The sequence below is a fragment of the Papio anubis genome, chromosome 3 (assembly GCF_008728515.1).
Source record: "Papio anubis isolate 15944 chromosome 3, Panubis1.0, whole genome shotgun sequence".
NCBI lineage: Eukaryota > Metazoa > Chordata > Mammalia > Primates > Cercopithecidae > Papio > Papio anubis.
The window spans coordinates 113,831,671-113,847,668 of NC_044978.1; the positions used below are offsets into that span (position 1 = coordinate 113,831,671).

Here is a 15,998-nt window from a genome sequence, read left to right on the forward strand (position 1 = left end):
TGGTTGTTTGGAAATATAAACCAGTAAAACATTAATAGGTAGTATCTCAGGAGATAAGTATACTGAAGAAATATAAGGTAAGTCAAGGGCATAGATGATATTTTAAATGGAATAGTCAAGAACAGCCTCTTTGGTATAGTGACATTTTAGAAGAGATACGAACTAATTATGTGCATGAACATGAGAAAAGAGATTCTCCAGCAGAAGAAATAGCAAATGCCAATCTATTGTGGTACAAGTATGTTTGTTGTATTTGGGAAAACTTCAAGGAGATTAATATGAACAGAGAGAGCAAAAAGTGAATCAAAATAAATTAGGTCACAGAAAAAGGGCATGCAGATGATTCAAGTTCTGTAGATCAAGCATAGCCTTTGAATTGGGATGGATGTCATTGGACGAGTACATGATCTGATTTATATTTTGGAAGTGAGAAAAAGTTTGAAGCGTAGATACCTGTACTTTGACCTTACAGAAAACTGTAGAGCCTTAATATTTGTATGTTGATTTATTCTGTCTGTTCATTCTTATTGTATTTCATTCTTTCAACCCAGGACTTGATCTTCGTCATCTAATACATAATAATATAACCGAGACAATTCTAATGAATTCTGGGTTTTAGAATCTCCATTCACTAAAATCTCAATCCTAGTAATTGATAAATTGTCCTACACTGCACCTTTACCAAGAAAACTCTAATGTACAAGAAAAAAAATGTTTCTTTTTTGCTTTCTAAATATGGAGTACAAAATTGCTTAGCAACTATTTTTCTTTTATTTAGTTTTATACTCTCATTCTTTCTTTCCAACAAAATGTCCAAATATATTATTAGTATTCTGAAGCATCCAATTCATCTCACCTACTAGTAAATTCCAGAAAAAAAAATCTAGCTATTTTGAAAAGAAAAAATTAAGCCCATTTTGCATTACCTCTTTAAACTTCCCACTTTCACTCTCCTATAAATTACTACACATTTAATCAGATTTCTGACTTTCTCCAACATCTCGATCTTTGAGGTGATTCTTAGGTTTTTCAAAAATATTTTCTTACCGTTACCTGTTTTGCATTTCCTCCTCTATTCTTAAAGAAGTTTTAAAATCAAGATATTCTTTCCAGTGAAGACTTTTATGGTAAAACTATAATGATATAACCTCCTGTTTGCATTTAGAGCATTTTTATATAAAATGTATTTTGATATATTCTCATTTAGTTAAATTCTAACTATTATTATAATACCTTAAATATAAGAAAAATTTAGTTAGAGAAACTCAGCAACCACTAAGTTCACAACAACATTTGTTTATGGAAATGCTTTCCTTCTTGTTGTTTCATCCTCTTGGCTTCTGCAATATACAAACTGCTTAGAAATACATCTCTTCTCTGTTCATCTTTTTTATCACAAATATTTTAATGAGCTTTCTATTATCTTCCACATGTTACATCAGTGCGGACCAGGTTTTCTCTCCTCAGCCTATTTTCTTCTGATTCTATGCATCCTTCCTGTATGATCTATTCCAATTTCAATCTTGATTATAATCAATTGGCTTATAAGTCCCCAATCTGCAGCTCCAGTGAGGCTCTTCATTTTCCAATTTTAGTCTCATGTCATTAGTCTTCTCCTGAATTTCTCTATCTCTTTGTCTATTAATATTGTCTGACTCTCAAATTATATGAAAATCTCCTTAAGAGTAGGAGTAAAACTAGTCACATGGTATCTCCAGAATAAAGGAGGTTCTATCTCATCTAGTAGAGAGTTACATGTTGTTCCATATAGGTCAATAGCAGTATTTTTCACTTTAGTTGTTCAAACAGGATTATAACATAAGATTTTTTTTAGTTAAATAAATAAACATCATAGATTTTGGTCACATAGATCTGGTCCATACTTTCATCACAGGTAATTTGGAGAATATGGAGGAGCAGGACGGGGAGGAGAAGCAGAAAATGGAGGAAGAGAAGCACAAAGAAGAAGAAGAGAAAGAGGAGGAGGGGGAGAGGCAGAAGAAGGTGAAGAAGGAAGATAAAAACCTAGCATAAATATCGCTGTAAATACCCATTCATGGGTTGTATCCCTAAGCAACCAGTGTATTGCTAAATCTGGGATAAGGCAGTAGCTCTTTGTTGATATTTCCCTTGCAATTGAAAGGCATGGCCTTTTCAAAGAATATGATGTTTGCTTATAGAAGACAAGATATCTGTTTTACTTAATTATAAAATATGAAGCCATGTTCTGGTCCATCAGTCTTCTAAAATGGCCTACTGTTCCTGGAGGGTGAGACCATAACTAGCATGAGAAGGTCACTACTGTATTTGTAGTCCACCACACTGATTCCACCTGTCATACATAATCCCCACACTTCCTAACTTGGAGAAGTAGAAAATCATGGGTGAAATAATGCCTACATTTTGGTGTTCCAACATAAAATGTATATGCCTTAGGTTTAATTGTAATTTTTAAATGAGTATATTGACATCTGCCATATCTTACCTGTTAGTTTGCTTTTGGACTATTAGTTTGGACTACTAGTTTGCTTTTTGTGCACAAGAACATGAATATCTTAGATCCACTGGAACTGCGCCTAATATTATTAGAAAAATAAACTAGGGAAGAAAACCACAGGAAAGAAATGAGAGGAGATGGAAAAGAAAACAAAGAAAGGAAACCATTTGACATTTAGCAATTAATTAAAGCAGGGTATTTTTCTTAAATCAGACATAGTTCAATAGTTACTGAAACATGAGATGGTGCAATGGCTCATGCCTGGAATCCAACACTCTGGAAGGCTTAGGCATGAGGATCACTTGAGACCAAAAGTTCAAGAACTGTGTTGACAACATTGTGAGACCCCATCTCTACAAAACATAATAGTAATAATAAAAATTAGGCAGGAGCAGTGGTGCATATCTGTAGTGCTAGCTATTTAGGAGTCTGAGGGGCGGTTCGATTGAGCCCCATAGTTCTAGACTGCAGTTAGCTATGATTGCGTTACTGCACTCCAGCCTGGATGATGAATGCAGACTATGTATCTATAAAAAAAAAAAAAAAAAAAAAAAACCTCGCTGAATCCTGTGTAACACTTTTTCATTGAAAATGTGAAGAGAATGGGTTTGTTTTGCTCCAGAGAAGAGATCTTGTATCTCTGTTGTTCAGAAATTTCATGTCAAAAGAACAAGAATAATTTAAATCTAATTTACTTGAATTATATATTTGTGAGTTATGGTCTCACCCTCCAGGAACAGTAAGCCATTTTAGAAGACTGATGGACCAGAACATGGCTTCATATTTTATAATTAAGTAAAACAGGTATCTTGTCCTCTATAAGCAAACGTCATGTTCTTTGAAAAGGCCATGCCTTTCAATTACAAGGGAAATATCAACAAAGAGCTACTGCCTTATCACAGTTGTGGCAATACACTGGTATATGAATGATATATTATATATAAATTACATGTGCCTAATAATATTAGGCACAATAATATATATTTTTGTATATTACCTAGAGAATAACCATAATTTCTAGTGGGACTGTTCAAATAAGCATAGAAGATTTACCTAATAAATATTTCCTTTAAAAATCACACACAAATTTATTTTATTTTATTTTCTTATTTTATAAGTTCTAGGATACATGTGCAGAATGTGCAGATTTTTTGCACAGGTAAATGTGTGCTATGGCGGTTTGCTATACCTATTAACCCATCATCTGGGTTTTAAGCCCCACATGCATTAGCTGTTTGCCCTGAGCCTCTCCCTCCCGCCCCAACCACCAGCCCTGATGCGTGTTGTTCCCTTTCCGGTATCAGACACGAATTAAAAACATAATCTCTATTAGTGGGATCAATCTAAAGACAATGCGTTTACAAATCTGTTATACAGTTTTTCAAACTTTAAAGTACTATAATACTTACTATAATCTCCTGGATATGTTCTTAAAATTCAGGTTCCAGGTGTACGCCCCAAGATTCTGACTCAGTAAGTTTGGAAAAGTAGACTAAGATTTTGCATTTCAGCAGGTACCAGCTGATGCTGATTGTGACGGTAGTATGTGGAACATCCTGAGGAACAATAGACTGAGCTGTACAACTTATCTGAACTTAGAAATGAGTTTTTAATACTCGGTTCTTAGCGCATCGAATCATACAACTAGTAGCAAGTAGGTAATCTTTTATACATGTTTGTCTATTAATTTAATTAAAATTCTGTTTGTCTCTTTCTGTCTAGTGTAGCTATTTCAATAAATGACGTCTATGAAGATATATGGTCCCCTGAAAACTCCAAGGAGGTAAATTCAAATTTCTAAACATAAGAAATCAGTTTTATGTGAGAGACATGTGATCAAGCACCTAGAAACTTTTGACACTAAATATGAGAATCCTTTTATCATATGGCATCCAAAAGTGGCTGAATTTTGGCCAATGTTTACATTCACTTTATTACTTAAAATATTCTAAGTCAATGTAAGCAGGTAAAAACACAAGACAAATAATGATTTGTAGAAAAACTTTGGAAGTGTAGAATGACTCCAATTTTATTATGCCAATTGTCATTATTTACTAGAGAACGTGTAAAATTTTTCATACCACGGTAAGTATTATTTTTGACATAGCATTGCTCCATCTTGGACATCTATTTGTTGAAAAGTAGTAGATGGCATTCTACAGAAACATCTTTATCACTGCAATCTTTGCGATGCCTGGTTTCCTCCAGCATGCTTTTCCATTGTCTGACTCACTCAGGGCTAGACTAACACTGGGATTAGCATGTGATGGGTCCATTTGCTTTCTGTTTGCCTTGTCTTCACGATGAGCTATTGCAAAATCCCCTGGTTAAGTTTATTTTTAGAATTTGTAGAGACAGATTTTGGGCATTACTTTCCATCTCGATCATATGATCTCATAATTGATGTTATTTTGAAAAACAAAAGGGAGATTTCAACGTGTTTAAATACATCAGACATCTAGGAAAGGACATCTATTGAGGCTTCACTTTGGCTTCACTGACTTCTTGACTCTCCTCTCGAGTAAAAGGTAATATGTTCAAGTACAATCCAATAGAGTATCTTAGCATAAGCTTTTGTTTGCTAAAATCAATTGTAACTCACTTATGAAAATGTATATTATCTATTGATAACTTATTATAAAGAAATAATGACCATTTATTAGGATCTGAAGATGACTTCCAGATGTCAATTCCTATGAATTAACACCAGCAATCATCTTGCAAAGTAACTAATGTGGAATATGGCAATGTATGACATCCTCTCTGATGGTGGGACCTCAATGGACTATTTTTATTTCCTTGTCTAGATACCTGATATCTACTTTCTTATTACTTTTATATTAAACTTAAAGTATAATTTCAAATTTTACAAGAAGATACTGATAAATTCTCTCTTGCAAATTCATTTTTATGAAAGTTTATTTTTTTAAATTTATTTTCCTCTTAGTAGTAAACTATTTTATCAATTTTCATTGGCCTTTCCATCATTAAAAACAGTTCTGTTATAATGTAAAGCATATACTGTATAAGAGTTAGTCATCTCAATCTTACTAATTTATTTAACTCATTTTCATTCATTTGTGTTATGGCAGAAAAGAAAGTTTATTATTCCAATTTTTTATTATTCTTTTACTTGGGAAATACGTTTTTCAAAACTCTTAATTATATCTTGATTATCTATGTTTATTTATCATTTTATCTGTTAGTAAAAGAAGAGCACTTTCTTACAACCTTTCTTTGATATTCTATTTGCAACACAATTCACAGTCACAAACAACAGTAAAATTGTCTTTCTATATCATAAAAAGAGTCAAAATTAGATTTATCTATTATGTAATAGAAAAACTTCAAGAAATACATAATTTTTATACTTATTCTTATACAAGAAGTTTCCATTTAAATGAGTAAAGCAAAATGAATGAAGAAATAATAATGCAAATGAGTTCTTCTTTCTGTGATAGAGATGTAGGGCTGTTTAAGAGTAGGACATTTTTATTATAATTAGATGAAAAATGTTACTGTGATGTTATATCACAAGTGACAGGTAAGAGAGATTAGAAAAAAATTTTAAAATATTATCTATTAACGAATTACTTTATAGCTTGCAATTAACAAATAAAAATGCCATGTAATTGTAAGTCTTGTGGTAATTGTATTTTTCAGTGGAAATGCTTTTATTTACATGTTTGTAATTTAGAAATAAGCAATCAGCTTTACTTTTTTATATCAGCCAAAGAACTGGATTCACTTGCATATGCATAATTATAAAAACATATCAGAGTCCCAGAGGAGGCTAACTTTGTTGAATAATATTATTTGAAATATTAAATAATCTTCACCAATTCAACTTCTCAAAGTAGCTACAAATATTTTCCCTACGACTTCTCTTCATTTTATTTTTCTCTAATCAATATCATTAATGTTCTAATCTCAAGGTTACACCATCCGTGCCATTCTTTAATAGAAATCTGGATCATATTCACTAACTTTATTAGAGAGCAAGTGCCCATTGCTTGTCATTCTACTTTCTAAATATGTCTTTACACTGTACTTTAATTAGCATTCTTAATGTCATTATCTAAGTCTCTTGTAATGTCACAACAACCAAAGTGGTCATCTTTTCTCCAGTTTTGTCCTCCCTACATGCTGGATTGTTCTCTTTTTTTAACATGCTTTCTTCCCCATTTTCTTTCTTTATAGGCTCCCAACACCTCACTTTACTCTTTCCATATTATCCAACTCAAGCTTGCCTTTCTTGATTACCTTCTTACTCCCATCCTCTTGGTTTGTTTAAGATGTCCATTTGTGTGTTTCATTAGCATATTAATATTTCCAAATTAGAGCACTCACATTAACTTATCAATTCAGGAGACCATGCCTGGGGCTCACACCTGTAATCCAAGCATTTTGAAAGGACGAGGCAGGAAGATTCTAGAGCCCACGAGTTTCAGAACAGCCTGGGCAATATTGTGAGACTAATAACATTCTCTACTTAAAAAAGAAAAATTCACTGGGCAGGTTGGCAGATCCTTGTAGTTTCAGCTACAAGTGGAACTAGAGAGGCTAAGGTGGGAGAGTGGCTTGAGCCCAGGTTGTCCGGGCTTCAGTGGTCTGTGCTCATGCCCCTGCACTCCAGCCTGGAAAACAGAGCATGTCTCCCAGTGCTTTGAAGCATAGTGTCATCAATAGAAGTTTGATGAATGAATGCAAGAAAGAATATGATTACTGATTTTTCATGTATGATTTTATAGGACTCAGCCAACTATGAAGTTTCTTGTCTTTGCTTTAATCTTGGCTCTCATGGTTTCCATGACTGTAAGTATATCCGGAAATTTTAAAGGATACATTCTCGGTACTTATCCCAAGGGTCTTTCTTATTCCTTATGTTCTGCCATATATTCATGTTCACTTCAATATAGCTTTAGTATTTCTATATAATTTCTTTGAATTAACCTATATAATTTCTTTAAGGACTTATTTATTACATACCTGCAAACACTCAAGTACAATAACTTTAATGTAAAAATAAAAGTAAATTAAACAAACTTCATAAATATGTGGGACTGAGAACTTTGAAAGTATCTTTAAATATGAAAAGCTCCAGACCATCTGAAGTTAGAAATCTGAGGAAAGAACAAGGTGCACTTAAATGGAGCCCAAGTATTAGATGGTGTCAAAATAGGAATTTTCAATTCATTTCTTGCACAACCCAACTGTTAAAGGTAGCATATAATTTATTTTACTCTTTCTAAAATAAAGCTGCCTATTTTGAGCCATAAAACCAATGCCTGTATTCATTAAGTATCATGAGTTTCCAGCTTGTGTTGTCATTTACTACTGTGTATTAGGAAAAGCACATGACCTCTCTGGAGCTCTTTCTCATTCTCTACTTCCTCGTCCTCTTCCCACTCCTCCTCTTCTTTCTATGAAGTTAATAGAAAATTGGTCACAAAAGAATACTAATACTTCAACTTATCCACTAAATTCTAATGAATGTTTCAAAAAACAAAGTGGTTATGATATCACAGTTTATCACATGATTTTATTATAAAAGGATAGAAGTAGAAAAATAAATATATTAGAAGAACAGAGAAAAGCGTAATGCCTGTCTCTATCAGCAAATAAACTTTTGAGCTACATAGAACATATTCATATATAAAACAATCCAATGTTTCATTTTTCAGTTTCTACTCTCTTATTCACAAATGATAGACTTCTCTTGCCTTTCATAAAAAAGATATATAAACCAAAATGAGTTGATACTTGAATATAGCACATTAATTATAGAGAAGTTTGCCTTCACTCATTTTGAAGATGTAATAAAGCTAAAATAACTAATTTAGTGTGTCATCAACCAAAGAATGCCTCCATTCTGTTTAATCATAAATGTGGCTAAGTCAATTTTTATACATACTGTTGAATTATAAAATTAAGATATTAATTACTTTCTCATTTTCTTCTTTTTCAAGAGAGCTGATTCACATGAAGAGGTAAGACATTTTCATTTACTGGAAAACTTGATAATTAATCATATATTGAATCTTTAATCTTTTCTTTTCTTTTTATTTCATAGAGACATCATGGACGTCATGGGCACCATGGGTATGGAAGAAAATTCCATGTAAGTGTTCTTCTGATAATGTGCACTCTGAATAAGTTTTCTTCTCTATCTATTCTCCTAGAATAATTGATACTTATCTCTCAAATATATGTATATCGTTAATTGCTAAAGTGTACATTGATTTTATTTATTTATATTACAGAGGTTAAAGTCACAAATACCTTGTGTTCTAACAGCCTCTCAACGGAAACTCAATTCCACTCTGAATAAGTCAATTTTCAATTATTCCCTGAGAGCTTAAGTATCTTTCTCTTATAAATAATTACATTGACCTAAAGAATAGTTCCTAATTCTATGAATAATTCCTAATTCTATGAAGTATAACATACGCCTAATGAAGCATAGAGGCTACCCATGTAATGTGGTAAGTTTCTATCTTCTAAATATTTAAGGATGATAAAGTTTTTAAATTAAACTTACTGTGCTAAATTAAACAGAAAATTTTATTTCTTTAATGTTTTCCTAAATGTGTGTATAAAAATCTCGTATTATTTTTACCTCTAATATCAGTATGAATAGGGGTTCAAAAGTTCTCCTTACTAATATAACAAGTATACATATTTAAAAAGCACCAAGTAAAAAGATGCATAGAAAGGGATGAGGACTGTTTGTGTTAACAGCAGTGGGTATGAAGGAATGTAGGTGTTGTAAGAGAAAGTAAGCTCATTAAAAGAATGAGATGAAGAAACACCACCTAAGTTGGAAACGGTAACTTTCTCCTACCCATTATACTCAATGTTGGGCATTATTATTGCCACAAAAATGTCAACACACAGTAAATACTTTATCATTTTTACTTGCTTTTAAACACTTTTCTGATAAAAAAGAAAAATGTAAAAATTTGAAAACATTTATGTAGATAACACACAAGGTCATAAAAACTTAAACAATCTAAGCTTTCAGTGACAGTTTTTGTGAAACATTTGTACTGTCATTGTCTCTATTCTCTGCAATTTGCTCTCTCCTTTTGTGTGTATGCAGGAAAAGCATCATTCACACCGAGGCTATAGATCAAATTATCTGTATGGCAACTGATATCCTCAGTAATCTTGGGGCATGATTATAAAGGTAAGCTGACTCTAGTTACTTTTCTTTCCAGAAGTATCAACACTGACAGTTAAAACAAGAAAAAAAACAGGAAAAAAGCCATTAAGCCAACAACCATTCTAGTTTAAGAAATGTAGCATGGGTTAGCTCCTTGAAGTGTGCTGATTTGTATAAATGCTTCTGAAGCTGTAGATGTGTGGTGTTATTTCTGAGGTCTCTGTTCTGTTCCATTGGTCTATATGTCTGCTTTGATACAAGTACCATGCTGTTTTGGTAACTGTAGCCTTGTAGTATAGTTTGAAGTCAAATAGTGTGATGTCTTCAGCTTTGTTCCTTTTTCTTACAATTGTCTTGTGTATATGAGCTCTTCTGTAGATACGTATGAAATTTAAAGTAGTTATTTCTAATTCTGTGAAAAATGTCAATGGTAGTTTGATGAGAATAACATTGAATCTATAAATTACTTTGGTCAGTATGGCCATTTTCATGAAATTGATTCTTCTTATCCATGAGAGTGGAACGTTTTTCCATTTGTTTCTGTCCTCTCTCATTTCCTTGAGCAGTGATTTGTGGTTCTCCTTGAAGAGGTCCTTCACATGATTTGTTAGCTCTATTTCTAGGTATTTTATTATCTTTGTAGCAATTGTGAATGGGATTTCATTCATGATTCGGGTCTCTGCTTGCTATCTGATCTTCAACAATCCTGACAAAAACAAGCAATGGGAAAAGGATCTCCTAGTCAATAAATGGGTACTAGGAAAAGTGACTAGCCATATGCAGAAAAATGAAACTGGACCCCTTCCTTACACCTTATACAAAAATTAACTTAAGATGGATTGAAAATTAAATGAAAAACCCAAAACCAAAAAAAGACCCTAGAAGAAAACCTAGGTGATACCATTCAGGACACAGGCATGGACAAAGACTTCATGAAGGAAATGCCAAAAGCAATGGCAACAAAAGCCAAAATTTATAAATGGGATCTAATTAAACTAAACAGCTTCTGCACAACAAAAGAAGCCATCATCAGAGTGTACAGGTAGCCTAGAGAATGGGAGGAAATTTTTGCAATCTACGCATCTGACAAAGGTCTAGTATCCAGAGTCTACAAGGAACTTACACAAATTTACAAGACAAAAACAATCCCATCTAAAAGTGAGCAAAAGATATGAACAGACACTTTTCAGAAGAAGACATTTATATGGCCAAAATGTGAAAATAGCTCAACATCACTGATCATTAGAGAAATGCAAATCAAAATCAAAATCACAGTAAGATACCATCTCACACCAGTCAGAATGGTGATTATTAAAATGTCAAGAAACGATAGATGATGGCTATGTTGTGAAGAGATAGGTGGTGAGAATGTAAATTAGTTTAACCATTGTGGAAAACTGTATGGTGATTCCTCAAGGATCTAGAACCAGAAATACCGTTTGACCTAGCAATCCCATTACTGGGTATATACCCAAAAGAATATAAAGCATTCTACTATAAAGACATATGTCTACATATGTTTATTGCAGCACTATTTACAATAGCAAAGACATGAAACAACCCAAATGTCCATGAATGATAGACTGAATAAAGAAAATATGGTATGTATACACCATGGAACACTATGTGGTCATAAAAAGGAATGAGATCCTGTCCTTTGCAGGGACATGGATGAAGCTGGAAGCTATCATCCTCAGCAAACTAACACAGGAACAGAAAATCAAACAGCACATGGTCTCACTCATAAGTGGGAGCTGAACAATTAGAACAGATGGGCACAGGGAGGGGAACAGCACACACCAGGGATGGAGGGTAGGAGGTGACAGAAGATAACATAGAGAACTGATCAATAGTGCTGCAAACCACCATGGCACATGTATACCTATGAAACAGTCCTACACATTCTGCACATGGATCCCTGAACTTAAAGTAAAATAAAAAATAAAATTAAATAAATATGCCTCTGATGGAAAGTTTCTGTTCACTACTGTTAGGAGACAGAGTTCTGAGTAGGGGAACCCCTACGTTGGTATCCTGACTCTGACAACTAGTTTCATGACCTTGAAGTATTCCTAATCTTTTCCAAACCTCAGTTTCATAAGCAACAAACACATATTATAATAATACTTACACTCTTTATAGAATTTGTAAGGCTATTAAGAGACATTTTAGAGAAGCCCTTGATCTGGAAGGCATATGGTTATGGCCATGGGCTTCTCTGCCACTAAATCTGTACCTCGTTGTTATTTGAAGTTTTCCGTCCTAAAGTGTAATCTTTGGAGAAGATGCACAACCACCATCGGGGAACTCATGAGATATTAACATTTTATGCCTAAGTAACTCTAATGAGCAATGGCTATAGGAATTACTAATAAAATATCAACAAGGAGATGGGAATTTTCAGAGAAATAGGAAATGGTAACAATGTCCTTTTTAGAAAGTCATTTTTATTTTTTTTATTTTTTTTTTAAATTTATTTATTATTATTATACTTTAAGTTGTAGAGTACATGTGCATAACGTGCAGGTTTGTTACATATGTATACTTGTGCCATGTTGCTGTGCTGCACCCATCAACTCGTCATTAGAAAGTCATTTTTATTTATCTATATTTACAGCATAAAATGTTCCAAAATCTATGAGATATTAATATTATACTTCAAAATAAAGCAATATTTTGGATATAAAACAGTACTGTTCTACAATTCAAAATTGAAATAGTTCAAAAGATTTCAAATATTTTTCAAATATTTTTAAATGTATTGGGAAAATTTACTCTTATTGAATTCCTGCTCTGTGTGATATTACAAAGGCCTGATCTTGATCCTCCAGATGTTAGATAATTGCTAACGACATTTAATCAGGGGAGAATATAGTTAAAATACTATTTGTGGGAGATAGATGAAATGTGGAGGCTATATTTAAGTGCTGGAATAAAATAAAGTAATGGAAAACATCAAGAAAAATTTAAATTGCAGATGCTGAATGATAATTTTTATTTATTCTGATACCCACTTCATGAGTATTTGTCTATTCTGTCTCAAATATTATTTTGGTCCCTGCATTATAATAAGTAAAACTATCTAAAAATAAATAATTTGTACCAGGAAAAGTAAAAATGTATTTACAGGAGTATCAGTTTGGGAGATAAAGTGTTATTTTCTTTTTCTTCACAGGTTTGACTGGCAAATTCACTTTTTACTGGTTTATTGTCATTCGTCATACTGCATCACACTACCGCTGCTTTTTGAAGAATTATCACAAGGCAATGCAGAATTGACCATGATTCACTGAATTCCATGTTTCATGATACTTACCTTCCTAATTACCATTTGATTAGATACTTGTAATTTAAACTGTTAAGCTGTTTTCACTGCTCTTTCTGAGTAATAGAAATTCTTTCTTCTCCAAAAGTAATAAATTTCAAGCACATTATTATGTGTATGCTCTTTATTTCTCTTTTTTATATTTACATATATAAAGATTTACTTCTTCACTTTATTTTCCCAGTTCAAGTAGCACTGACTGTAGTACTTTATACCATAGCTCTTTTGAAATGATATTTTTAATTTAGCGTGTTATATTCATTTTATCTTACAAACATATGGTCCTCAATCACATCTAGATTACTAGACCTATTGATGCGAAACCTTGATTTGTCCCTGGTGTCCTTTGCCACAGCACATTTCTTAGCATTGAACATTCTCACATTAACTTATCTCAGGCCCTATATGCCAGCAGATAACCCCTATGTCACTCCACAGCGGTAGGCAGGCACTCAGAACACAAACCATCTAATGCTCTCTATCGGTTTGTCAATATATCCATCAAACACAAGTTCATTGAGTGATACCAGCGGTCACTCTTGCAGATGCTGTAGTTATAGAAAGACAGTCAGAGCCCTGTTGTCAGAGCTTTTACATTGCATTTGGGGGATGCAGACAAGTAAACAAATAGCACATAACTCAGGTAATAAATGTGTTACAGAAGTGTAAGGCAGGACTAGGATATAGAGGCAGCCTCAAGTAGGATAGTCAAGGATAGCCTCTCTGGTATGGCAACCTTTTAGAAAAGCTGCCAATTAAGTATGGGAGCAAGCATGAAGAAAGACATTTTCAAGCAGAAGAAATAACAAGTACAAATCCATTGTGAATTTTATGAGTTGTAGAATAGGTTTTTCCACTTCTGTGTAAATTAATGTTGGTAAGTTCATAGGAGTGGCATTGAATCTGTACATTGTTTTGGATAATATAGCCATTTTAATGATATTAATTCTTCTAATCCATGAGCATGGAATGTTTTCCATTTCTTTGTGTCTTCTGTGATTTCTTTCAGCAGCGTTTCGTACTTCTCCCTGTAGAAACATTTCACCTCCTTAGTTAGATATATTTATAGGTTTTTATTTTTTGTGGCTATTGTAAATGAGATTGTGTTCTTGATTTGGTGCTCATCTTGCACATTACTCATGAACAGAAATGCTACTGATTTTTGTGCATTGATTTTTTATCCTGAAGCCGTACAGAAGTAGTCTATCAGTTCCAGGAGTCGTTCCAAAACTTTAGGGTTTTGTAGGTATTGAATTGTATTGTCCATGAAGAGAGAGAATTTGACTTCTTTTCCTCTATGGATTTTTTTTTATTACTGTAACTTGTAGATTGCTCTTACTGTCTCTTTCAGTATTATGTTGAATAGGAGTGGTGTGATTGGACATCCTTGTCTTGCTCCAATTCTCAAGGTGATTGCTCCCAGTTTTTGCCCATTCAGTATGGTGATGGCTGTGGGTTTGACACAGCTCGTTCTTCTTATTTCGAGATACGATCCTTCGATGTCTAGTTGGTTAAAGGTTTTTATCATGAAGGAACGTTGAGTTTTATCAAAAGCTCTTTCTGCATCTGTTAAGATTATATGGTTTTTGCTTTTAATCCTGTTTATGTGGCAAATCACATTTATTGGTTTATGTATGGCGAACCAATCTTGCATCTCTGGAATGAAGCCTGCTTGACCATGGTGAATGAACTTTTTGAAGTGCTTTGCTATCGCTTTGCTAGTGTTTTGTTTGTTTAGGATTTTGCATCTATGTTCACCAAGTACATTGTCCTGTAGTTTTCGTGTGTGTGTGTGTGTTTCTTTGCCAGGTTTGGTGATTCTGGCTTCATAGAATGAGTTAGAGAGGAGCCCCTCTTCCTCAAATTTTTGTAAAAGCTTCAGTATGATTGGTGCAAACTCTTCTTAACATGTCTGGTAGAATTAAGCTGTGAATCCATGTGGTCTGGGGTTTTTTTTGGTTTTTGTTTTTTTTGTTTTTTTGTTGTTGTTGTTGTTTGTTTGTTTGTTTGTTTTTGAGGTTTTTAATTACTGAATCAACAGTGAAACTAAATATTTGTTTTGGGTATAAATTTCTCCCTGGCTCAATCTTGAGAGATTTTCTCTTTCCAGGAACTTATTCATTTCTGCTCAATTTACTAATTGTGCTCTTAGAGGTGTTTATAACTGTCTCTGAGGATCTTTGCAATTTTGTGGGCTTAGTTGTAAAGTCACCTTTGTCATTTCCGTTTGTTCTTAGTTGAATCTTGTCCTTTATTTTTTCTTTATTAATCTAGCTGGCAGTTTACTGATCTCATTTGTACTTCAAAAAACTAACTTTTGATTTCATTGATTTCTTGTATGGTTTTTGCTTCCAAGTTTCATTTACTTCTTCCTGGAGATCTACCTACATGTTGAGTAGACAGGGCCTCACTGCACCATGACCTATGCACAGGAATGGTGGGGTGGCTTAGGCTGTTGATCCAGGCAAGACTATGTTCTCAATACCTGGAGATCTGCTTGAGTGTGGAGAGGAAATGAACCCACTACACCCCAGTCTATGTCCATAAAGGGTGTGGTGGCTCAGACTCATGTTCCAGGCAAGGAGTGGCTCTAAATGCCTGAATTTCTGCCTGGAGGTAGAGCAGAGAGGGCCCTACACACCACAATCTTGGGGTAGCAGGAGAAGGCACCTAGTAGTGACGCATGCAGACTGGTTCTAGGTCAGCAGTCTTGCACTTGCAGCATGTCTCATCACAAAAGAGAAATAACAGCTCTAGCAGCTCTCCTCTGCACCATGATTGTGAGGTAGTAAAAGCACAATTCTGGTGCCTAGTTTTCCAGTGCTTTCCATAATTCTGGCTATGAAGGTTCTTAACCCACTCCAGAGCAGGCACTTTAAACTCCGGCCTGAGACTCAAAAGCCTGCACAGCCATGTTCTCAAGTCACCAAAGAATGGCTGACTTTGTATTAAAGTCCTCCATGTAAAGCACCTGTATTAAAAGTGGCATCCTGCCATCAGTCCTGGGTCTG

The 15,998-nt window shown here is 33.9% G+C and overlaps 2 protein-coding genes across 2 annotated transcripts in view; one reads left to right on the forward strand and one right to left on the reverse strand.

The window, feature by feature from the left end:
* Window positions 1–15,998, reverse strand: part of CSN2 (casein beta) — an 86,069-nt gene that overhangs the window by 60,721 nt on the left and 9,350 nt on the right. The window lies entirely within an intron of this gene.
* LOC103884417 (histatin-1) lies at window positions 1,988–13,096 on the forward strand. Its single transcript, XM_021938570.2, has 8 exons — window positions 1,988–2,004; window positions 4,225–4,280; window positions 4,923–5,025; window positions 7,249–7,312; window positions 8,467–8,487; window positions 8,571–8,618; window positions 9,600–9,686; window positions 12,838–13,096. Exons 4-7 carry the CDS (start codon window positions 7,262–7,264, stop codon window positions 9,651–9,653), a joined length of 174 nt encoding a protein of 57 aa, XP_021794262.2. The 5' UTR covers window positions 1,988–2,004; window positions 4,225–4,280; window positions 4,923–5,025; window positions 7,249–7,261; the 3' UTR covers window positions 9,654–9,686; window positions 12,838–13,096.